General features: G+C 43.6%; 1 protein-coding gene across 2 annotated transcripts in view; it reads left to right on the top strand.

Moving 5' to 3' along the window:
- The first annotated feature begins 2,526 nt into the window (after window positions 1–2,526).
- Window positions 2,527–25,532, top strand: part of LOC148038534 (callose synthase 3-like) — a 169,105-nt gene continuing 146,099 nt past the window's right edge. Inside the window, exons 1-6 of one of the 2 annotated variants that reach the window (XM_087673168.1) lie at window positions 2,527–3,306; window positions 3,409–3,595; window positions 3,678–3,778; window positions 3,941–4,059; window positions 4,327–4,420; window positions 4,520–4,621. In XM_087673168.1, coding sequence (XP_087529294.1) covers window positions 3,205–3,306; window positions 3,409–3,595; window positions 3,678–3,778; window positions 3,941–4,059; window positions 4,327–4,420; window positions 4,520–4,621 — 705 coding nt within the window. In that variant the 5' untranslated portion in view covers window positions 2,527–3,204. Of the gene's footprint in view, window positions 3,307–3,408; window positions 3,596–3,677; window positions 3,779–3,940; window positions 4,060–4,326; window positions 4,421–4,519; window positions 4,622–25,532 lie in introns of those variants that run through there. The other variant, XM_087673176.1, reaches the window with a different exon arrangement.

The following is a 25,532-nucleotide window of genomic DNA, read 5'->3' as shown; positions in this document are numbered from 1 at the left end:
TTAATCATAATTATTAATACATCAACTAATTACAACTAATATAGATATAATTGTATTTCTATATGTATGTATGTATGTATGCATCTTATTGAGAGAGAGAGAGAGAGAGAGAGAGAGAGAGAGAGAGAGAGAGTGTGTGTGTGTGAGAGAGAGAGAGGAGGAAGAAGAAATTCTCAATATAATTTATGGGTTGTCAAATTTATGTGATATTATTGGCTCAATGTGTGAGGGAAGTATGCATGCAATGATAGGCTCAATGTGGATAGGAATCACCACTAAATGCTTTTGTTTTTGAGAAACTTTGAGAAATGGTCATAATGTTTTTTTGGAGATATATTTTAGGCTTGATAGCATTAATGTTAATCTTTCACTCCATATACATTAATGAGTGCCACATCCCCGTATATTGTATTTTTGTGCATTCAACATTGTATTAGTCTAAGTTGCTAAGCTTTCAAAGTTTAGATTCTATTTCATACATCATCCTCCTAGAATCCTCTTGCCATATGAAACATGCTTTCAAACCTCAATACGAAACACAAGGAGAACATCAACACAAAGCATTGAGAGAATCTAAGTGCAAAATGCCTAGTGTTTTATTAAACACTCAACACTAAAGAAATTGTGGAAAGACAATCTATGTGCTTGTTATACTATTAGTAGATTGAAGGCAAATACAATCTATAGTATTATCCTCCAATATTAATAGAGACTTTGCAGTTGCTTTAAGGAATGGTTTTGTATTTTGTGCAAATCCTTCCAAAATGACAAGTTGTCTCTAAGAATATTCATATCATAAGATCTATATAATATATAACTTTACTTTTCAAGATAAACATATAATGGTCCACATTTTATTCCTATTTTGTTAAATGGGATGGATAAACTATTTTTGCCCTTCAAAAAAGAATAACAAGACATAGACTGCCCTTCTAATTTTTTGTACTAGGGAAAAAACAAAGCCAAGATCCCAAATGCAAAACTTTCATGATCAAAAAGTAAACAAAAATCCCAAATTGAACATTGGAAAAGCAAGCCAAAAAGTTGCAAAAGCCAAAGTAACAATCTTTGTTGGATTCTCCTATCCAATTCTGCTATCCACACCATTTCTCTATATCTATTTTCTATATAAGCAAGGCTTGAATTTAACAAGTGACCGACACCCCATGTGATAATTAAGTTTTCTTTGAAATACACTTATTTAATAGGATGATTTATATTCTATGTAAGCAAGCGTAATATGAAGGCGTGACCAATATCTCATGTGATAATTCCCTTTTTTTTTTGCAATATCCTTGATTTTATTGGATAAATCTAGGTATGTTATCCATAATGTCAATACAAAATGACACACAAACGTATCTAACAAGGCATGTTGTTGGACAACTACAAATTTCTTTTACTTATTTTGATAGGCAAAATAGTTGAAAACAAGCAAGATAGCTATTAAATTTAGCCCTTATGTATATAATTGTATTTAAATTCAATATTTCTTAGTGATAGGTGTCATTAAATAAAGCACATTAAACATAAATGACAATTCACTCAAAGCTTGAATACCCAAACAATGACAAGCCTTGCAATTCATTTCCGATATGCATTCCTAGCCCTACTTTTGTTTCACATCCTAGTTTGCTTTGCATTCCTTGCCCTATCCTAGTTTGTTAAGTAGTTATGCGTGCACCCTAATGCACACCTAAGGAAAAAGATGTATTGGGGAGATTTGAATATATGAGCATGTAGGGGATATCAAGAGGAATTGAAGAGTTCAAAGTTGAATTTTTTGAGAATTGAATATATGAGCATGTTTAAAGGGATATGAAGAGGAATTGAAGGACCTTAAAGTTGAATTTTTTATTTAAAAAATATTTGATACAATTAAAAAAATAATTTTGGAAGTAAAGATACACATGAGAGCCAATAATATTATAGTTTTTGACAAATTAACGAGTGACACCAAAGTAAGATTCTCAACATATTCCTTCTTTAAAAAAAAAACACATCACTAACCTCAAAATATTTGCTTGTTTGACATCAGCCTCTGAATCAACCCCCTTTTTAATAATGCGCAGTTTATTTATTGAGTAAAAAGAAGGCATCTAGGGATGGACAGGCACTGCCACATGCTTATCTACATTTAGTGAACCTATGAAAGGCTCGTTGTACTGCCTGCCTTCCCATGAGAGATGCTATAGGAATCATCTCTATTTTTTAGACTCCTTGTACTGCCTGCCTAACTGTCGAATCCAATGTTGCTATCCACATGTCAATCTCTATTTTATGTAATATTGCTATCCACGTCACCTCTGCTTTGTTTATGCGTTTCGTGCACTCTCGTATCTGGGCTTCAGTAGTTCTTTCCTTGATGGTTTACAAGTTCTGCTTTATTTGCATGCCTATGCTCCTTTTGCTAGAAAACGCACAAAAAAAATAGAAAAGAAAAGAAAAAAAAAGCGAGACCCGTCACCTGCTTCATGCTCATGTTGTGCAGCACCTGCTTCATGCTCATTTTGTGGAGCAGTGGCTGCTGGCGTAATTCAGAGCAGAAAGACATGTCTTTCCATGGCTCCTTTAAGGAAATATGCCTTTTCTCTTTCCTTGGCGACCATCTTCAGCATGCAGCAGTGTCATAATCATGGGATAAGGAAGGATGTAACAAGAAAAGCACAAACAACACCATTTCGCATGCAAACCGCGAACCGTATTCTCGTCTTATTTCTGTTTGTCCTCTCATTTCTCTTCCTGGAGCTCTTTGAAAGCTCACACTGCGCGCATTATCTCCTGGCAACAGCAACGAGAGAGAGAGAGAGAGAGAGAGAGAGAGAGAGAGAGAGAGAGAGAGCACAGTTCGGCATCCAAAAGACAGGTGATCGATTGCAAGCAATGTTCTGTGTAGATGCTTTTTACCTCTCATGAAAATACAGTAGGCTCAATCTCTGAGGTCCGGATATGATCAAACAATGATCCTGGTTCATTTTGCCTGTCTTAAGTAACAGAGAGGCTGGCTACTAATAGATATATCGTTGGAAAGCCTCAAATGATCAGCTCGAATTGTTATCGCTCCACCTCAAATGTCTCTTGGCTGTTCTTGAAAACAGCAACTGAGCTTTTGCACTTCCAATCATAATTTCTTAGCAGTTCTAAACGAGAAGATGCTTGGATTTCATGGTTTCTCGCTTGTGTTGGAAACCCGAACACTAAAAAATGCGTGCAACTGACCAGAGCACAAATATAACAAGCTTGTCTTTCTGTGCGCGTATTTGCTTTAGACTTATACACATCACGTTGTGTTCCTCTGAACCTCTGGTATTCTCTTTGCATTCAAACAAAGGGCCGTCTTCTTCAGCCTCTATGTATCCTGTTGTTAATAGAAGTAATATTGTAGATTGAATCGTATTATGGTAGCAGTTCGTTTGCAGTATGCGGCTCTCTAGAGGCTTGGAGAGCGGTTCATCGAGGCGTTTGTCAAGGAGTTTCAGACTTGAAGACATTTTAGATACCCTTGAATTGGTGCCATCATCTCTGGCTGAAATTGCTCCTTACATACATCTTGCTCAACAACTTGATGGCATCGCTCCACGTGTTGCATTCCTTTGTGAGTTGTATTCGGTATTACACTTTGCTCTCGTGCATGTAGATGCAGGTTACTTTGAACTGATTTGAAGGCCGTCTAGCAGGCCGGAAGCATGCTCTAAACAACGCAAAAATATTGGATCCGTTATCGAGGGGAAGAGGGGTCATGAAATATAAGACAGCTTTAAATTGCAAGTTAGAACAGGTGTGCCTGATCTTACAATGTCATCACAAGTGTCTGATAAATTCTTGAGTCATGAAACATTGATAAAAGACAATGCTATTGTGACTGTTAAAATAAGTGTAATCATTTAAAATTTGTGCACACATCCTTAATTGTTGCTTTCTCTATCAACTGTTCGGTCAGGATGATGCAATAACTGCCACGCTACGGATCAGCGAGAATGACAGAATGGAACTTATAAATTATTATCAGAACTATTACAGTCAATATGTTAGGGCCAAGCCCAGTGTTACCATTGATTGGTAAACTTGATTTCTTGCTTTACCTGTATCAAATGCATTAAGAGTGAAAGCCAAGGTCATACGCCTGATGGGATTCTGTACGTTTGCTACGAATGAAAGTGAAATTCTTTGCTTGAAAAAGCTTGCTTACACCTCTTGACTAACTAGTTTTAATTGTATGGAGATTTGTAGGTTTTCCTTTCATGCTTACAAGTGATGATTTATGATTTTGTTCACATGTTTCAACTTTCCAAGGATTAGAAAGTTCAATCAGGTATGGTTGTGCAGGTTTCAGTCAGGCAGTGCATTTCAAACTGCATTGCTCCTGTACCAAGTTACAGCTGCATTTACTCGGATGGAATGCTATACTCTGGGCCCTGAGGTAACTTGAAAGACTGCTGTCTGTGTATCATCCTGTTAAGCTTATAATACAGTGTCACAAGCAATCATATCATAGATTATAAATATTAATCTTTAACAGATCACGGAATCAGGAGAAGAGCTGGCTGTTAAACAGGAGAATTATGCTGTGTCTAACATACTGCCTCTTGACCCAGCAAGTACACCACGATCAATGACAGAGGTAAACAAATGTGATCAGTGCCATTGTCAAGGTTGAAGCTCTTCACAAAGCAAGCTTGCGACTGTATATATTATATTTGAAGCATAGTGGCTCTTTTATAAGTGAGGAAAGACGTGCATAAAACATAATTGTTAGCTTATTGGCAACCCTGACGATGCTAGTTGCTGTATTACTAGCAGCCATAATTGGTTTGGCAGGATGTCAGGGATAGATTTCTTGTGGCGTAGATTATGGTGTGTAGGAGTGTACATACCAAATGCAGCCTGGGATCATTGTCAACCATGGGAAGACTTGCAGTGTCTCTCAAATAGCTCATCTGGTATTTACAATGGGTGACTTTATTTGTGAGTACCTACCTCAGGAAACTTTGCGGTGATGGATGATCTAAAGTGCTAGGCCTGGGATGCACTGGCAGCTTCCTCTTTCAAAGCAGGATGTGGTCCTAGCTTCATCCTTCTGAGACAAGTTTCACATATCATTGTAGCCACAATCCTAGTGGACAACTTTAATATTTGTGAGCACCTAGCTTGGCCAACAGCTGGTGATGGATGGTCTACAGTGCTAGCTTTGGGATGCATTGCTGGTTTCCTTGCTCAAGCAGGATATGTGGTCCTAGCTTCATCCTTTTGAGACAGGTTATACATACCATTCTAAACCACCATTTAGATACTTGGGTGGATAGGATGTATGCTTGTCAGAATGGCACTTTTTTTTTTGAGAAAATTAATTTCTATACTAATAGCACCCAGAGAAGTCCCTTTGAGGTAAAAATATGAAATACAAGGAATTCTTTATTATAAAGAGTGCCCAACTACATCACAAATATAATGATTGTGTGGGCAACCAATCTAGTGGGCTATAGTGCCAGACCATTTGAGAGGCCATATGGAACAAAGTGCCCAAGTCCTAGGTCCACAGGAAGGTCTCTCTCCTCTTCCTTGTCCTCTCAGAGCGGCCATGTATCCTCTCCCATCTTCTATAAAGATTATGGAAAATCTCTATCCAAATCCTCAAGAGAGTCTTTGTTGTGGATACTTGAAGGTCTATAGCATAGCTGGCCCTCATTGTTTAGATATACCATGCTATAATTCTAGCAATCAGCTCCCATCTATGATAGTGTCCCTAAGTCCGTTGTGCTTGCAAGTAATATGGTGTGGGGATCTTTGCTAAGATGCTGTCCAATGGTGAGGAAAGAAAGGTTCCCCCGAACATCCTCATAGCCACATGTTGGGCCTTTATTTGTGACTCGAGCTACTCTTAGGTGAGGACTATGGTCGTTGCTATGCAATGGAATATCATTTTGAGGGCTGTCCTCCACACCTCTTGATCTCTAGGGCAGTCCCATTAGTAGAGTCTTTACATCTCCTTTGGCTCACCACATCTCACACATGCAATTGGGTCCCTACCATATCCAAGCTAAGTGCTAACTACCAACCTCTTGTGAGCTACTATCCATAGAAAGAGAGATCTTCCTAGGCCTAAAGCTCTCATCTAGTCTCCTCCAAAAATGTGATATGCCTTGTTTGCACCAATGGGAGGTGGTTGCCAGGTGTGCCTTAATCCTGCTCATCTGAATCCTCATCCTGAGCGTAATAGTGTAGCCAAAGAAGGCTACATCACATGGCCTATCAAGAAATGGATCCTTGCACACCCACTCCCCTAGATCCCTTTGTAATCTTTGTAGATGCCTCCTCTATCTAATAAGCTCAATATCTCCATCCATTTGCAAGATAGGTTGCTAGGTTATTTGCTATGGCTAAGAGTGCCTTCACAGATAAGACTCGTTTTGACAGGTTGAATTTCACCATTTGGTCTAACTTTATTCAACAAGATAGATATTTGCTACGACCAAGAATGCTTTCATGGATAAGACTCATTTTAGGGGGTTGAATTTCACCACTTAGTCTAACTTTATTCAACAAGCACTTGAATCTCAGGGTCTTTGGAACCTAGTCATTGGTCTAGAGCCTATACTAGACCCTTGATGTTGGGGTTTAAAGGCCACTTGTGCCAAGCTACCTACATTTACTTGTACTTACTACTGGCACACTACAGGTGGCGGCTGCCTATCACTACCACTTTATTCTTTATTCTTTCTATGACAATAGAATAAGGGAAGGCAAGTCAAATGTTGTGACTATTGGATTCCCATATATGGCCTTGATCTCTCTCTTGCTCGAATCTCCATAGCTCTCGCATCCTCTTGCTTCTGCTTCTGCTCTCATAGTGGCTCCATCTTTCAACTAGTATCATAGCGGGCATTTGAAGAGCTTCAGCGACATTTACTTTAGCCCGGGAAGAGAGCTTCATTCACAGCTTTTATGGTAGTTACATTGAGGTATCATGTATGCATCAGTCCCATTGCTTCTTCGATCAATCTCACCCTTTCCAGGATTGATTTGGGCCTTTTTTCTATGGACTTTTTAAGCCGTGCCAAGTGGTCATTGAGCTCAGCCATTGTAGCAGACAACAGCAGCCTTCAGCGTGGTCTGCACTTGATTTGCTGCCCCTGTTCCAGACATTTTTCATCTCTTCCAGCTCCTACTATGCACTCTCCTTAGGACAGACTTGTTGTTCACTCTGTGCAAGACATACATATTATTCGGACTTGTTATTTACTCTATGCAGGACAGGCATGCTGTTCACTTTGTGCAGAACAGACCTGTTGTTCAGTATGTTGTGGATAGACCTACTATTCGCTGTGTTGAGGATAGACCTGCTATCCATTGTGTTTAGGATAGACCTGTTGTTCACTATACTATTGAGGACAGACTTGTTGTATATTGTCTCGACAGCAAGTACTTGATTGGTTTAATGCTCTATTGATGCTTATGGGATAAGTTTGTTATGCCTGGATGATATATTGATACTCAGAAAAGGCTTTCATGCACTTATAGTTAGAGGCAAATATAATGGTAAAGGGAACAATAACCATGGTAGACACTCACAACCCAATAGGGGCAAGTCTAAGTCTCACTTGTCATTATTGCAGATAGTAGTGTCATGTAAGGCTAGAGTGCCATAAAATATGCAATGGTAAGTGTGAAAAAGGCAAAGGCAAAGTGCAGGATAATGCCAAATTTTCTAATGATTGCAGCATTGTTAAGTCTACTCCTAAGATTGAGGAGATAGATGCCTTGGAATATAGTTCAGATGATTGCATACTTACTGCTTCTTCACTTGATACTACTGAGTTGACTGATGTTTAGTTCTCTTACTCTCAATGTTGGCTTCTTGATTTGAGGGTTTTCTTCCATGTTACCTTGCATTGTCATTGGTTCTATACCTATCTCATTGTTACAGGTTCCGTTAGACTAGGCAACGATTATGTATGTGATTGTTGGCATAGGTGATGTGAGACTGCACTTTGATATTGATGCTCCATTTGTGTTGTACGATGTATGTCATGTTCTAGCTTTTGCCAAAAGCCTTTTCTCAGTTGGACAATTCAATGATGATAGGTATCATGTAGGTTTTGGTGATTCTGCATGGAAAATTATATGTAACACCATATTGGGGAATATGGAAATTTCCCATAAGTTTGGGACACATGTGTTAACGATGCGGGATCTAGAGCATGGCAAACTGCGGAAGCTATGGAGGATGAAAGATGAAGACAGAACTCATGATGACATTGACAAAGAAGACAACTGTTATTACACAAGTGAATTAGGTTGCAAGATTGAGACTTAGACTCATAAAGACATTCTTGTGTAGTACTGACAATGACATAGAGACTTGATAGAAAGAGACAAGTACTATTGCATTATCATCATATGAAAGTGATAGTTCAAGTACATCATTATATAGAGTTCTTTGGTAGCACTTAACATCCACTGTGCATATGGGATTTTGTCTCTCTTCTTAGAATGGACTGCATCTTCCTAGCCTAGCTGTTCCATACAAAGGGGCATACATAGGGTGTGATTGGCAGATTGTCAACACCCCTCCTCAATCACGACCTGAAAGTACAAAGTGTATAAAGGCTTTAGTGAGAGCAACACCTACAAAGTGTGGGCATACCACAAACATGGCAAAAACATCAGAGGCTGTCGCAGAAAAGGCTAAGTGTGGGTACCATAAACATGGTGGACATCCAGAGGCTGTAACAAGGGCCTCACAAAGTGTATAGAGGCTGTAGTACAAGGCTACATGAGGAGTTTTTACAAGCTTATGAAAGGAACATTAAGGCAAGTACAATGCTTTTAAAACAGAAAATGAGAGACAAGGACTGATAGGCCCTTGTGGTCTTTTTCAGCATCTACTATTTCTTTGTCAGCATGAAAAATCTTCTTGTCTTTCTTCTCTTCTTCATGATCTTCTTGGTCTACTCCTTTATTGACTTTGCTTGTAGCATTTTTGAGTTTGCTCTTCCAGTTGTCCCCCTCAAGCAAAGTGGTAGACATGTCCTCAGAATCTTCAAATGGATTCATTGATTTCTCTTTGGTGTAGGCAGCTCCATTTCCTTCTGCAGGTAGAGTAAGAACATCTTCTATGTCATGTAAATAAGCAACACAAGTCATGTTACTCTTCATGAAGTGTATCCACATAGAAATCTTCTTGATTGTCATTGATATGACCAAGAATCAGCTTCAAATCTAAGATAAATCAGTAAGAGTGTTGTACTTCAGTGTATCAAAGGATACAAGAAGAATAGTGTCAAATAACACTTGATAAGTATCAATAGATACTGTTCTTGATGAGCCTAATGTTGATGCTAGGGATCTTCTTGATCCTTCTTCTTGTTGATTTTGATGTTTTGATTTCTTGCTGAAGATTGAGTTTTGGAGCAGATCAGAGTAGCAAAACCTTCAGCTGAGTGAGAAGAGTGAGAAGGATGAGTTGGAAGAGGAGCTTGATGTGGTTGTTGCTTGAGCTGCTTGATTTCTTCAACTCTTTCAAATCTTCCAAGCACAAATCTCCCTCCCTTGATGATTTAATGGGAAAGTTGATCAGATCAAAGTGGCAAGGGTTTTGCTGACTCCAGAGAAGTGAGAAATTCAAGTGAAATGAAAGCTTGAAGTAGAAAAGCTATGGCTTCCACAGTAGGGTTCTGAACCTGACTGGTTTTTTCAACGTAGCAGCGCGCAGAAGCAAGCATTTGACGATCCCTCTGAGTGGAAGAAGGTTTAGATATGGCTCTTCAAAAGCCCTATGGTCGCAGGACTGTTCGCGGCCGGTGCTGATCACACAAAGCGTACGACCAATAAGTGCGCAGTTCTGAATAGTGAGCAAGGAAACAGGCAATGCCAGGGCAGGGAGCATGTAATGTTGATCTGTATCATGATGCAGTGATGCGCCCTGAGCAAGGGAAGAAAGCCCTAGAAGAAAACGTTGGCTATCTCTGTCTGGATGAGGAGATCAAGACGCTCCAAGTGAGCTGGGTCCTGTTGGCTATGGAGGACACCCAAAGCAGAAGTTGAGAAGATTGACAATGCTGAGCTCCAGGGTGTGCAATGCTTAGGTGTGAGGTGCCAGGGAGGAGGACCTTGTGTTGGGAAAGATTCCCCCAGAAGGAATCGTGAAGAGATATGGTCTCTATGAGGAGATATGAGTGCTCAAAGCAGGGTATGTGCTGTGTAGCTATGGCTGCCAAGCAGGGCAGTGAGAAGAAAGAGTAGGAGATGAGGTCCTAGACTTAGCCTGAGCTGGACTGAGCTCTAACTGAGCTAGATGAGAGTGAACTGGAGCTGGAGGAGCAGTGCCATGCCCATCTGGGCTCTGATACCATGTTAACGATGGGGGAGCTAGAGCATGGCAAACTGCGGAAGCTATGGAGGATCGAAGATGAAGAGAGAACTCATGATGACATTGACAAAGAAGACAACTATTATTACACAAGTGAATCAGGTTCCAAGATTGAGACTTGGACTCATAAAGACATTCTTGTGTAGTATTGACAATGACACAGACACTTGATAGAAAGAGACAAGTACTATTGCATTATCATCATATGAAAGTGATAGTTCAAGTACATCATTATATAGAGTTCTTTGGTAGCACTTAACATCCACTGTGCATATGGGATTTTGTCTCTCTTCTTAGAATGGACTGCATCTTCCTAGCCTAGCTGTTCCATACAAAGGGGCATACATAGAGTGTGATTGGCAGATTCTCAACAACATGGTCAAATCTTTAGATTTATCATAACTTGAGCACTATAACTCCAAATCGAGCACTCTATAGCTCAATAGATTCCATTTTTCAAGTGCTTTCCAATGATAGGTCACATCATATGGTTTTGAGAAACTTATGGGCATGTTATCCGGATGCCATTTTTTTAGTATTAAAAAATTGGGAATTGGGAGATTCCCAAACTCACTAATATTGTGTTATGTGGCAACCTCATTTTTACTAGAGGTGCCAAGGTTGCCAGCCTATATCCTTTGCTTGTATTTGGATTTATTAATCGTGTTTTGGCTGTGACCAATCTTTCACATGTATCTCTTTGGTATTGCCATCTTGGGCATATGTCCCTTAAAGGAATGAAAGTTCTTACTCGTTTACAATACTTACCATATCTTAACTACTCATGTTTTGATCTATTCAATCATTGTTTATATGGCAGATAGACTGTTGGGTTTGACTCACATCTATGCTCATAGAGGAGTATTGGTGATCCTTGGTAGGATACTGAGGCACTTTTAACTCTTCTTACGAGAGATTTTTTTTTCCCCAGATTTATTCTCTTTTATTTTATATATCTGTGTTACACAATTTGGGCACTTATCGTATTTTACACCTTTCGGGTGTGAACACAGTCTAGCAGTCCTAAGTTTAAGGGTTGTACCTTGTACTTGCATCTTACACTCTTCAGATTATTGCATTGTGCTATTACTCTAACACGCTCTCTTTACTGCCAACTGTACTCTTAGTTGAGCTTGACCTTCGATCTTTGTGCATTCTCTCACCTCTCACATTTCGTATTAGAGCAGCCCTCTGCTTAACTCAGCTTGTGGCTCTGCTAGCTGAGTCGCTACCTCTCAGTTGTCCTCAACTTCATAGCTCCTCAGCATTGAGCCCCACGCCAGCTCGTAGCACCAGCTCCTTGTGTAGGGATGCTGCTCCAGTCGCTTGCACTTGAGCGGTCTGCCAGTCAGTCCAACGACTTGCACCAGAATCACCACCAGTAGGTACTACTAGTTTGCCTGCGTCTGCTCCACTTTCTGCACCATGCCGCCAGCAATTGCAACACTTTTGCCATGCGACCACCCTTGGCATCAATTCCCAATGCTGCCTCCTGCACCGCGTGTCACCTTGAACGTCGCTCGCCTGGTCTTGTTTGCCACCTGCTTGGTCTTGTGTGCCGCCCACTTACCTTTCGTTTGACCTCAAAATGGCACCGCTCTCGCAAGCACACCGCCAAAACCCACGAACTACTTATTGTTTCAAGGGTTTCAAGCCAAGAACTATGGGTACCTCTAACATAGCCGTGCACACTCTTCCACACACAAATGTAGCAAGCTAACCTTTGAATCCGATTGAGATGCCTTCTCCCCCAAATTCGTTGGTAGCTCCACAATCCAATATGTGCTCTCAAGCAAGCTGCATCTCCAAGCTCCAAGCTTCGACCTCCATAGGCATGCGCACGAGAAATGAGAAAAGAAGAAGATGAAGAGAGAAGAAGAAGAGCTTTTCCAAGGTCCCTCACTCTCTCTTACACACACATACTCTTTCTCTTTCACACTCCCTCTCTCCCTCTCTCGTATACAAGAAGGAAGCAAGAGCAAGAAGCAAGAAGAGAGCAAGTTTGGCCACACACTAAGAATAAGCTTCTCCATTCACTTTTTGACTTTTATACATGCCCTATCTTCTCCTTATGTAGCCATCCCCCTTTTTGGTTTGGCCTTTGTCCATTCCTCCACTCTTTTTCCTCCTCCTTCCTATTAGCATGGCCTTAGCCCATGCCTTTCATTCTTTACAACTTGCAAGGGAGAGAGCCCGGTGCTCTTTTACAAGATGAATTACAATGCTCCTGACGCTGTTTTTGCTAAAATATTATGGTGTACTTTTTCTTATGGGCTTCCTCTTACATTTAGAATTTTTTTCCTGCGCTTGTTGTCTTCAGGTTTTCTTGAGTGCACCCTTGTCCTCTATCTTCCTCTTGCCTTAGAAATGTCTTCCACTTTTGATTTTCCGGATTTTTTCCGTTTTGGTCTTCCAAGGGTTAACATTACCCCCCTTCTAAGCTAAGTGCCAGTCCCATGGCACTTGATGGTATGGGTTGAAAATGTTGAGGGTTAGTGTGGAATGGTTCTTGGGGCCTTTGGAGAGGTAGATCATGTTAGAGACACTCTATGAAGTAGGTTTTAAAGGTTACTGATATCAAAGATAGATGGGTGATTGAAGAAGGCCTCCGTAGTTGTTGGTTTGCTGCATTGCTGCCATGAGTGCACTTTCTAGGGGTGTATGTCTACCTTACCATGTAGTGCACCATGCAAGTGCACTACATGGGGTAGTGCACTAGGCAAGTGATGGTGGAACTGGGAGATGGGTTTAACCATAGGTAAGCCTAAGATGTTGTTCCACACTTGAGGACCCATTTTGTGTAAAGGAAGGTGTTGTGAGTGACTTAGGGAGATAGGTCTGTAAAAATGTCCTACCCTTGATGTGCCCTAAGTTGTGAAGTGGGGGAGGGCTAAGATGGTTTCTGGGTATAATGATTGTGACGCTCATAGGGTACAAATGGATGGATTTCATTTTTGTTTCCTTTTCTTTTTCACTCCTTTCTCCTCTCTCTCTCTCTCTCTATATATATATATATATATAGGAGCACATTATGTGGTATTCTGTTTATGGGCAAGGATCAAAATGTGGAGAGACTTAAGGGATTTTCTTAGGAAGACTTTGCTTTGCATGTAGCCCTTCAAGTTGACTTTTACATTGAGAGGCGTAGATAACAAAAATGGGTGATTGCACCCGATGAACCGTCACTCATATCTTCTAATAGGCTCATACAAAATGCTGGCAAGAGGGTGGCTTTCATCATGAGGCGGGCCATTGTACAACTATCTATTTCTACATTAATATCAAATAAGAGGGGTGGTAACTACTCTTCCTCTGCAATAGGTTTTTGTTTTAGTAGTATTTGAAAAAGACGGAGATAATTACAGGTGGTAATGAAAGCAAGACCTAGACAAGAGGAGAATTCTTTGAGGAAGCTTACTATTGATGGGCCGAGGCCCCTTTCAGTGAAGTTTAAGCATTCTTCTAGAGATGCAGCATTCACATTGGAGATCATAGGGAAGTTATACCTACCATGTATCTCCCAGTTGAAATTAACTCCGAATCTTCGTGGGTAGTGCATGTAGGTAGGATCATTTCTCTCGTATGGTAGGGTGCTATAGAAAGCCATCGAGGCATCTAAGTTAGAGTCCCATATATTTCTGTGCCACTTAGGTTGCGCCTAATACCCTTCCACTTTCCTAGGCACATTCATTGTCTTGTCTTCACAGTAATCTGTAGACTCTTGTTGCCACCTCGTAGGGTGTCTCATTCTCTCTTAACCATCTCTTCCCTAGCCTCACCGAAAGCTTTCACATCCTCCACCACCCTTGGAGATAAGACTTTGTCTAGTGTTCGAGGGAAGCCGAAGGCGAATTCAAAGGGGCGGCTGTAATTTTTCCACTACTCCCATACTGTCAATTCCTGGCCCCAGTTCGGAGGTTCGCACACTCCTCTTCTTGAGAGATGGTCACATGCGGAACTTGTAGCGGCTTGGCTTGGAGTTTTCTGCGTGCTACTTCGACTTGCTCTCACCGTTTGTGCCTCATTTCCACCATTCTTTCGGATGGTATGGCTTCCTTCCCTTGCTCTTTTGGTTGTGCTTGTGGTTGTAGTAGAGGGGGGCTTGGTTCATGCGGCTACTTTTCTTCAATGTGGTTATGCTCAAAGTTTGGCCCCTCTTCATGGATTGGCTGTGTCGGCTCTTAAGGGAGAGGCTGTGCCCGTTGCTCCGGCTCCCCAAACCCTAGCAATTTGAGTTCTTGCATGGTTAATCTAGTTGTGATCAAATGGGCTTGTTGCTCCTTCACTCCTAAGCTGGTGCTAGGTTTGGGTACCTTGGCATGGAGTCCATGCTTAAGTGCTCTCCTTGATAGCTCTAATTTCCTTTTGACTTCCTCGATTGTCTCTTCCTCTCTTGACTGGCTTACATTTAGCTATGTGTTTAAAAAGGCTCTTTGTTGCTCCAACATCCCTATCTCTACCATCATAGCTTTGCTTTCTGCCATGAGGCGTTTACTCTTCTCTGAAGGAATGGGATAGTCGGTAAGCTAAGTCTTTTGACTAGATCTGTTAGTAAAGAAGCCATGGATATCAGTGTGCCTTGCTGAAGAAGGAAGAGGTTAGCCACCATGAACCATGAACCGTAATGTCCGCCTCAAGGGATGTGAGGGCAGTGTGTAGCACGAACCGCAATGTCTGCCTCAAGGGGTGGGAGGGCAGTGGAAGGGCTGGAAGTGAGCTGCCAGTGGGAAGAGGATGCAACTAGTAGTAAGAGGTTGCAACCAGTAGAAAAACGCAAGTGAGGAGAGAGAAAGACTAAAAACGCAGTAAAAAACAGCAACAGCAGTCAATATGCTGAAATCAGCTCCGAACAGTGTGTGATAGGCTGGATGTCTGATTGTTATTGTGCCCTTGTTCCTCTAGGCATCAAAGCTATTTAGGAACTCGGTGCATTTGTTGTGATCTATGTCTTGGCCCACCTTCTCAAGGTACTTGGCAAGATTGCATTGTTCTATTATCCTCTCGACTGTCTCTTTCGAAGTCACTAGCACCCCCATGCTGTGGATGCTGCGGTATTTCAATTGGTTAAAGGCGCGTATCTCCATGGCTAAGCTGTATTTTCTATGTTTCTCCTCCGAGAATGGGAGCCTATTGGTTTTATCCTGCTACCTTGCCATTTGGGTTTCTGTCATTGCACAACAGCCCATAATTAGTTTTCCTTAAAGGACATTTCTTGCACGGAAGATAAAGTGATTAGAAAAAACACTATTAGACGATGAAATGTATAACTCACGAACTGAGAATTTTCCCATTAATTGATCCATACATTTCACATAAGAACTTCATGGAGCATTTTTGCTGAAAGAAGAAGAAACCATTCATCATTTTCTTTGAAGTTCAACTCCTATTTCGATTTTTCATTCATCTTTCACTTTAACCCCTTCCCCTTGGAAATGATGAAAATCTTTTTTAGGATTGTGGAAGTAAAGGTGTAAGGGCCTCAAGTGCATTTTTGGTGCACCTTATTGGTTCAAGAGCCAGTTCTATGTGTACCTTAGTGGTTCAAGAGCCAGTCATAAAACTTTGAGTTATACTCTAGTGTCACATGACAGTCCATATCATATGGATGAATCCCCACTTGCGTGATGTAAGTCAATATGTCGGTCAAGAGGTCATCTGAGTTGATTTGGCTTGCAATGTGGAGTTTCTCCTTGGTTAGGATTCTATCCAAGTATAGATGTGGTATGATATTGTCGTCTAATGGACGATTTCTTGTCATAGCTAATATCCTAAATGAAGTTGGGATTGTATATGTTTGGTCATACTCGGAGGTCTTGATGGCACGCCGCTGCTCTACATTGGTCATGATATGATAACCCTCTTGAACCCATAAATGCGCAAAGTATACCACTTGCGTAAGAAATTGGACTTAGGCTCGACTAATTATTGGAGCTCAACAAGTTTCTGTGGTGGCATGGGAATTTTGCTTTTCTTGAAGGATGTGATTAATTGTTGGCTTAAGGCTTGTTCTCATGAAATTTCATTGGCAATCATCTCTTCTGCAATAGTGGAGACCTTAGTGAAGATGAATTTGTATTCTTACCAAGAACACGGCAAGGAACGTACCTTGTTTGCTATGGGCTCGTCAAATAGGCCTAGGTTCAAACATTCATAACTTCTAGCAAATAACGTGAAAGTTGAGTCCAATCATTGGATATATGTTACTAAGTCATCCCCTATGTCCATGGCCATGTTGGAAGCCACTTCAAGAATGGATCGTCGTTGCTACGACTGCTTAAGGCCTGTTGGTGGCTTTGGTTTAGTTGGACTGACAAGTTGATATGTGGTATTTCCACTTTGGGATTCTCATTGAGTGTGATAAGCTTGGTTTGAGAAGTTTGGAGTTCAGTTGATGCTTTATCATCAGATTTTGTAGTGGTGATTACATCAGAATTATTAGGTGGGAGCTCATTAGTGAGTGGTCGCTCATTGACTATTGGTCGATAGACCATTGGAGCACTCATGGATTGAGCACCCTTTCTCTTGGTTTTTCTCCTCCCCTATTTTGATTTATGTTTTTGGGCCTTAGTTTTTTTAGACCATGAGATTGAGGATCATGTCAGAGTGCAGCAATGCGGAAGCGTAGGTCTAATACTGAGAGAGAGTGAACACAAAGAGGAGAGAGAGAGAGGAGACAGTGAAACACAGAAAATCTGTAGTGTAGTATGCTGTATAGGAGTGCAGAAATATACACAGGTGTCGAGAAAATATCTGCGTTTGTCTCCACCTTGAGGACCTCGATCTCTGTCAGCCCACGTGCTGTCAGTCACAGCAGGGGTCTCTGTCACATCTCAAGATCAGAATAATCAAAGTGCTGGACTGGAACTGCTATAAATAGCAGTGGAAAAATGCCACGAAAATGATCAAAAAACAGGTCGGATGCCTAAAACAGTCTGACTACTCTTGTCCCTGACCGACTGTGCTGACGTGGCACCTGTCCGACTGTACTGCCTACTGGCGTGGCTCCTCTGTGCTGTCGGTACTGCTGATGTGGCACTCTGCTGTCCAGGAAATGACTCTCTAACACCCTGTCTCAGATCCTGGATAGGTCAAAAGACCGAGGAATCTTGCATGCCTCCGAAGAAGAGCTTGGGGAAGCGCCTTCGTGAACAAATCTGTAAGATTATCCTCCATCTTACAGTACTCCACATCAATGGTCCCATCCAAAAGCTTCTCCCGAATGAAGTGATACTGGATCTCAATGTGATTCGTCCGGGCATGGAATACTTTTTTTTTTTGCAAATAAAGTGTGGCTGATTATATTACTCAAAAAAACTGATTACAATAGAGTGCTCATGCTCAACAGACTAGCTGGAGCTGATGCAAAGTCACAAATACATCATGTATACAAGCCTATCAAAGGCGGTTTGGGGGGGATGGGGGCAAGAAGCCATGGAGGGGGGGTGTATCGCCATCTGGGGCTGCCTGCATGCATCATGAAAAATAGGTCCTAGCAGCCCCAAGTACGCATGAAATGACAACGGAGCTCCTGACGAGCCTTGGACTTTCCCTAAACCTGATCCCAATGGCCGCGGAGGGAGTGGATGATGGAGATCCAGAGCTCTGCTAAGGTCGCCTGTGCTGAAAGTCTCTCTCCTCCTAAAGCCTCCTGACATCGTGCCTTTCAGATATGCCATCCAGTAAGACTCCCTATGATCTCCCATACCTTAGAGCGGTCTGCTATGGGCTCCAGTACCTGGCGTATGGGTAGAGCCTCCAAACCAACCACTGCGCATGACCCTGCCTTGATGATGAATATCGTGTCCTGCATCTCGGCCTCATACAGAAGGTGGCGGCCCTGGCTGACTGTCTGCCCATGCAGAAAGCTCCCCATGAGATACATCCAAGGCTGGGTGCTATACGGTGAAGGATGCGGCATGCACCTCTCCACACGAGCTGCGCCGCCTCATACGACCAAAGGCAGTGCTTTGGTGTTTTCAGAGGTTGCTGTGTGCAATGCATATAGCCTCCCTCCTTTTGCATTTGGACAAGCCAACTTCCCACCGCCAGGACTCCATGTGTCACCAGCCATAAGAAATATGATACCCCCCTCAGCCTCCAACTATCCCATAGGCGGCGCTAGAAGGTCCATCGGAAAGGCTCTGTGATGGCGTGCTCCACCCGCCTGCTACATGATGGTGCCCAATCCATATCCTCCTGTATCAGTATGTGTCTGCCAATCTTGGCAGTGTACTCCAGGAACCTTGGTGGCTTCTTGGCGACTGTTGAGGCCGGCCATAGCCACTCTCTCGGGTCCCACTCCAACTCATCAAGCAGCCTGCCCTCCCAGATCCAGAGGCGCCACTTCTTGAGCTCCTGTCAGAAGACAAAAGGGTCCAACTGCCATGTCTTCCCCTAAAGGCCAATCACTCGGATTCTCTTCCATGAGAGGACAGCTAACCCCTCATCCTGCTGCCCTCTGTCAAGGGCCAAATGCCCTCCCTCCTGTACGGTGAAGAAGGTCCCAGGTGGAGCGCCGCCCACTCTACCTGCCACCTATAGGGGGATGCCTACTGGTAGCAGCCCATACCTCCCCGGGCTCTATCAACTCTCGTCTTAGGGGAGCAAGCCACTCTTGATGTATTGCTACGTCTATCTTCCTTCTCCTCAGGTCTACTTCTCTCTGATAGCTTGATACTTGCTGCAACACCTCGTCTACCATCCTGTACACCTCTCGCCATGTCCTGATGGTACGAGCCGGGTTGGCCTCCCAGTCTGCCCACTGGATAAGGGGGCACTCGCCAAGCTGTGCTCCTTCCGGATCTTTGACTTGGGGGTTCCAAATGACGGGCTGACGATCTATCTCCTCCTAGCAACTTGGGGGGCTCTGGATTAGTGCCTTGCGGAGGCCTTGCCACACACGAATCAAGTTGCGTAGGAAAGGTGATCTGGGCGGGGTGATCGGAGTTGACGCGAAGATCCATCTTAAGGACGGCCTCCACTCACCGCCAAGCCTCCGTCTACACTTCTGAAGACCCTCCTGCAATAGGACCTTACATGTTTGCCCTCTTGGTGCGAGGCTGCGGACAACTAGCTTGCCCAAGAGGGCCATACTTTGATACTCTCGATCTATGATCCCTAGGCCTCTCTCTGACCGATGCCATATGATGATCGCCCACACCACCTTGGCCTTGGAATCCCTGGAACAGTTTGACACGGACTAAAGGAAATTCCGCACTAGGCGATGAAGCTGCACCACTCAGGATGAGGAGAAGCAACAACACGAGGCGATGTCCTAGTCCGTCGCTAGGAGTACTTGGTTAACCACCAGGGCTTGGCCTACTAGTGAGAGGCGAGCTGTACTCCAGTAGGTTAGCTTACTCTGAATAGAATCGAGGACTGGGAGAAACTACTGGGCGGGAGTGATATCAAGTTCCACCAGGAACCCTAGGTAGTAGATGGTTTGCCCTCTGCTCAGCTATCTAAATCCCAGGTGGACGCCCCACTCCGTGCTAGAGTTCGGGTCTGTCAGGAAACCAACCGACTTTCACCAATTGATTTTCGCTCCCACTGTAGAACACAACACGTCAAGAGCCAGCCTCACTCTCTCCAGCATCAACTCATCGTCCTCTATGTAGAGTGCTGTGTCATCTGCATACTCTGAGTCTAACAACACTTGGAGTAAGCTGCGTAGGAAAGGTGATTTGGGTTGATGTGAAGATCCATCTCGGGGACGGCCTCCACTCACCGCCAAGCCTCGGTCTACAGCCTTGAAGGCCCTCCTCCATTAAGACCTTCCACGTTTGCCCACCTAGTGTGAGGCTGCGAACAACTAGCTTTCCCAAGAGGGCCATACTCTGATACTCTGGGTCTGTGATCCCGAGCCCTCCCTCTGATCGATGCCGTATGATGGTCACCCATGCCACCTTGGCCCTGGAATCCTTGGAACCATCTAATCCTGACCAAAGGAAATTCTGGACTAGGCGGCGAAGTTGCACTACGCATGATAAGGAGAAGCACTAACACGAGGCGATGTACTAGGTCGTTGCTAGGAGGACTTGGTTAATGACCAGGGCTTGGCCGGCTAGTGAGAGGCAAGCCATGCTCCAGTAGGTCAGTTTCTGCTGAATAGAATCGAGGACAGGAAGAAACTGTTGGGTAGGAATGATGTCGAGTCCCACCTGGAACCCTAGGTACCGGACGGTTTGCCCTCTGCTTAGCCATCTAAATCCTAGGTGGACGTCCCATTCTGTGATAGAGTCCGGGTCTGTGAGGAAACCAACCGATTTTTGCCAGTTGATTTTCGCTCCCACTGCAGAACAGAACACGTCAAGAGCCAGCCTCACTCTCTCCAGCATCAACTCATTGTCCTGTATGTAGAGTACTGTCATCTACATACTCTGAGTCTAACAACTCAGTCTCCTCTCTCATTGGAAGTCGGAGACTGCGTAATCCACTCATACGTGACCTGAGGAAGTGAGACATCGCCTCTGCAAAAAGTAGAAACAGGTAAGGGGCCAAGGGATAGCCCTGTCAAACCGATCTCTCCAGTTGAAACTCCTTCCCTCGCCTTTCGCCTATGAGAACCTTGCTGGTGGCCGATCTGTAAAGGCTCATCATGGTACCCTCTAGGAAATTCCAATCCACATTGTCATAAGCTTTCTCCAAATCCAAGAGTAGTATGGCCAGTCTCTGCCCACTGTGCTAAGCCTACTTTGTCGCCTTAAAGAAGGTAAAGACATTGTCCAAGGTGCTCCTATCCTGGACAAAGCTTGTTTGTGTGTCATGGACGATGTCTGGCAGCACGGGGCGTAATCGCCTACCAATCATCTTTGCCAGTGCCTTATAGGCCATTGACAATAAGGTGATTGTTCTCCACTGGGAAAGCTCCAACCGGTCTCCCCCTTTGGGGAGAAGACTGATAAGGCATGCTGACAGACTCCCTGGCATCTGTCTTGATGTGAAGATCTCCTAGAAGGCCATCAATAGGGGGTCCTTCACCACCTCCCAGTAGGTGGTGAAGAATGCCATAGAGAGGCCATCCGGGCATTTCTGCCCGTCCTGTGTATGGAAAGCTTTGTCTAGTTCCTTCTTTGTGAAGGGGGCTAGAAGGGAGCATCCCATCTCCTCTGTGACGAGGGACGGGATGTGATCCCAGACCTGCTGCCTACATCGCAGTCCTCTAGCTAAAGCTGTCTCCTGTTGGAAAAGGCGCCTGTAATAGTCGGTGGTAATCTCCATCATCTCGTGTGGGCTAGAACGAATCCTCCCATACTGATCTCATAGGCTGCATATTTGCTCTCCTGATGTGTGAGGCTGGTGCACCTCGAAAAACTCCCTGCACATCATATCCCCCTTCCACATCCACAAGGCTACGTAGGTGCGGAAAAAGAACTTTGAGCGCCTGTCCTCTAAGCCAGCAATGGCTGCTCGTACATACGTCTCCTGTGTGTGGAGGATGGGGTCGCCTGGTGCCTCTTGTAATAGTCTCTGCGTGGCTGCGAGGTCCCGCCACATTACTCTCTTCTCCTCTTAGCTCTACTGCTTGGTCTGTATGGCTGCCTCTTGGCAGATACTGCTCGACTCGGCTAGGACCTCTGCAACCTCCTTTGCAATCCAGTCCCTCGTGCCCCACTCCTTGTTCCAAATCTGCTCTATCTGTCTCATCACCTCCTTCCTCCTATAGATCGAGTCAGGGATCCAATAGGATCGTGTATCTAGGGTAGATGCTGGGGGATCAAGTGTTAGGAGAACCGGGCAATGGTCGGGACAACATGGTGTCCGCCAACTGCCCAACTTGGCCTCCATGAGAGCCACCCCACTCTCCCACATAAAACCTGTCCAACCGCTCCAGCAGGACTTCATCTAGTTGCTTATATTCCCAAGAGAAGTCCAGTGACCTCTCCCTCCTGTGGAAGGTAGGGTCTCTCTAGGCATTGCATGCTCCTACTGCCAATAGAAACACCTCCCATGCCTCTTGCTCCTCCCCAACCATGGCCTAGTAGTTTCTGCCTCTGCCTTGCTGGTCCTCCAGAGCCTCCAGGTTGTTGAAGTCTTCTCCAACGATCCAAGAGTCCATCTCTGGGAGTCCATCCGCGATCTCCACCCAGAACCTATTGCGTGCCCTAACCTTCGTAGGGGTGTAGACATTGAGGACTCCAAGGCACGAGTCCCCAATATCCAGTCTCATCCATAGAACCCTCCTTGCCACTATCGTTCTGTGATCTCAAACATAGGCGGTGAGACTCGGGCTGATAGAGGTGCATACGTCTCCACTCTTGCCGTAGGCACCTATAGAGTGCTCCCAGTAAGTGCACGAGCTGCTCGGGAGTACCTTTCCAACCCGCTAGGCTTGGGTAGGCATGAGCTTGTACTCCTATAGAAGTAGGATGTCGATCCATTTGGCAAGGGCAGGCTGCAGCTCTTGCCGAACAATTTACTTTTTAGAACCACGTGCTCCACTATAGTGAAGATTGTTCACATTCCAGGATGCAAGGTGTAAGCTCATGGGAAAACCTGTGACTGGCCGAACAGGCATCTTTTTGATGTGGAAGCCGCTGAAGAGGAAGAGAAACTATGGGGCATGCAAGTGCGCTTTGCCGCAGGTCTGGATGGTGAACTCCAATCCCCAATGGTGACCCTCGGCCGAACCATAGGGGTTATAGATGCTCCAAGTGGTACTATCAATGTATCTATCAGCTATGTTGAGAATCGTGACTCTGTACACTGGTAGAAACGAGCTACCTGTGCCAAGGGCCGCTCGATTACATCCCGCAAATCTCTCCACTGTGGAGGGGCTCAAAAGATAATGGCCAAGTATGGGACCTCAGCACTAGCTCACCAATTAATGTCCATCATGCAACTAGGCCACTGCTGTGCAAACAGTACTAGTCCTTCATCTCCCATCCACTAGGAGATGTGGTCCTCCATTTGACTCTCCAAATCCTCCTCTATTTATGTCGTCATCCAAACCCCTGAGTGGGAGGACTGAAAGAAAAAAGCGTAGTTTGGTCCATTCGGCGTGTTGAGATGGCAAGCTCAACACATGCGGACATTGATGATGGACCGCCTGGCTAGATGAGTCTGCACGTCTACACTTAGTACGTTGGTGGTCATTATGATACTCACATGGCCACTGACTTATCACTTATTATATTTAGTTTGTTACATCTACCTACAGCTAGTAAATATATAGCGCTAGTTGATTGGTGTGTCTGTTATGCAATGTTTGACTTAGTAGGCCACTTTCCTTTATGTTATATCTTATCTATACTTTGTGTATATTGTATAGTGTATCGAAGAAGAAGGAAAAATTAGCAAGAAAACGTTTTGTCCTCCATCTCTCTTCTGGTGCTCTTGAGTGAGCTTTCTCTTGTGTATACAATGTGTGTTTGGTGCAATAGCTCAAGCAAGTCCCCCCACCATACGATTCTTGACATGGTATGAGAGCCGCACCACTGAGAGAGGCTGATTATGAAGGCTGAAGTGAAGGAGAAGAAGCAAGGTTCGAGCAAGCAAGCAACGGGTAAGAAGCTCTTCCATTTTTTCACTCTCTCTCTTGGATAGTGCCTGTGGAGGCACCGAAAGCAAGGTAGAGTGAAAATCTCAGATTGCTGTTTTAGAGCAGTAAAGTTGCGAACAACAATTTCAGGTTGCAAGTTGATTTCGGCTGTATTGACCGAAAGTGGGTGCACAGGTTACAGATTTTGAATTTGTAATTTTTGAGGTGTTTGTCAGGAAGCAAACATAAGATTCATTTGCAAACAAGTTGCAGATTACATGTACTATTGAGCAATCAGTGAAAAAGGTTGCTTGATGTATTGTTGTGTACTTATTGTGAAAGACTGCAGAAGACTAGCTTGCTAGTTTGTATTCTTTTTTGTGATAATGGTAGAGAACAGTGGAAAGTTGAATACCTTGAAGAAAGGAAAAATATTTGTCAATAAGGATCTTTTGAAGGTGAAAAGCATTGTAGATGCTTTAGCAGCGATTGATGCAATGCCTGATGATGATGATTTGGTTTCATCCACTTTGAGTGGCCTTAATAATGAGAAGGCATGGAAATCACTTGTTACTTAAGCATATGTACGGAAGCCATTTTCAGATTTTGATGAGCTGATCTCTCTTATGATTACAGAAGAGATCAATATGTAAGGTGACTCATCTGAAAAAATTGGTGAATAGGTCCAAGCATTTTACTCAAGTTCAAGAAGGGGATGTGATAGATTCTCTTCGAGAGGCCACGGTATGGGACGTGCTGGCGATAACCAGCAAAACAAGTTCAATCAGCAATTTGGTACAGGTTTCAGGAGGCCGAGGAAACTTTAGAGGCAGGGGGAGCTCTAGAGGAAGAGGTGAATGACAGAATAGAGGTTCTAGAAATTTTGCTATTGTTTGCCATTATTGTGGCAAGACAAGTCATATTGCAGCCCATTGTTATGCTAAGAAGGATGATATTCGTAGTGGTAAATTGCAGCAAGGAAACTATGCATCGTCTTTACGACAGAATGAAGACAAAAATGAGCATCTGTTTGTTATCCAGCATATGATGAATGCGGTTACAGGAAAGGGGGCACATGATGATGTATGGTATGTCGATTCAAGTGCATCTAATCATATGGCTAGTCATGTTGAATGGTTTGGAGAGATACAGGACTTACAAAATCCAGGTTATGTGTAGACGGGTGATGATTCATGCCACCCAATTTCACACATTGGAAAGGTTCCCTTGTCTTTGCATGATGGCCAGACAAAGAGTCTGACTGATGTATTACATGTGCCATCAATCATAAAGAATCTAGTGTCAGTTGGCCAAATGGTAGAGCAGGAGTTGCAGGTTGGATTCAATGTAAAAGATTGTTTTGTAGAAGATAGAAGATCTACTAGTGGATTCATGTTTTCCCTTGGTAGTGCAACAGTTACATAGAGCAATAAAAAGCAGCCTACAGTTGCTTTATGGAGTATAGAGGCTGAGTATAGAGGTGCTGCTATGGTAGCATGTGGGGTGGTATGGCTACAAAAGTTATTAGGTGATTTGGATGTGCAGAGAGATGGTCGAGTTGTCATTCATTGTGACAACATGAGCAGCATACAGTTAGCTAGAAATCCAATGTTCCATGCTAGGACAAAACACATTGAGGTATAACTACCACTCTGTGAGAGATAAGGTACTTGTAGGAGAGAT

This window comes from Lygodium microphyllum, chromosome 3 (assembly GCF_053477565.2).
Source record: "Lygodium microphyllum isolate KBCC chromosome 3, Lygodium_microphyllum_v1.1.10, whole genome shotgun sequence".
Taxonomy (NCBI): Eukaryota; Viridiplantae; Streptophyta; class Polypodiopsida; order Schizaeales; family Lygodiaceae; genus Lygodium; species Lygodium microphyllum.
Note: the sequence above shows the minus strand (reverse complement) of the source record. Positions and strands in the feature narration are given on the sequence as shown.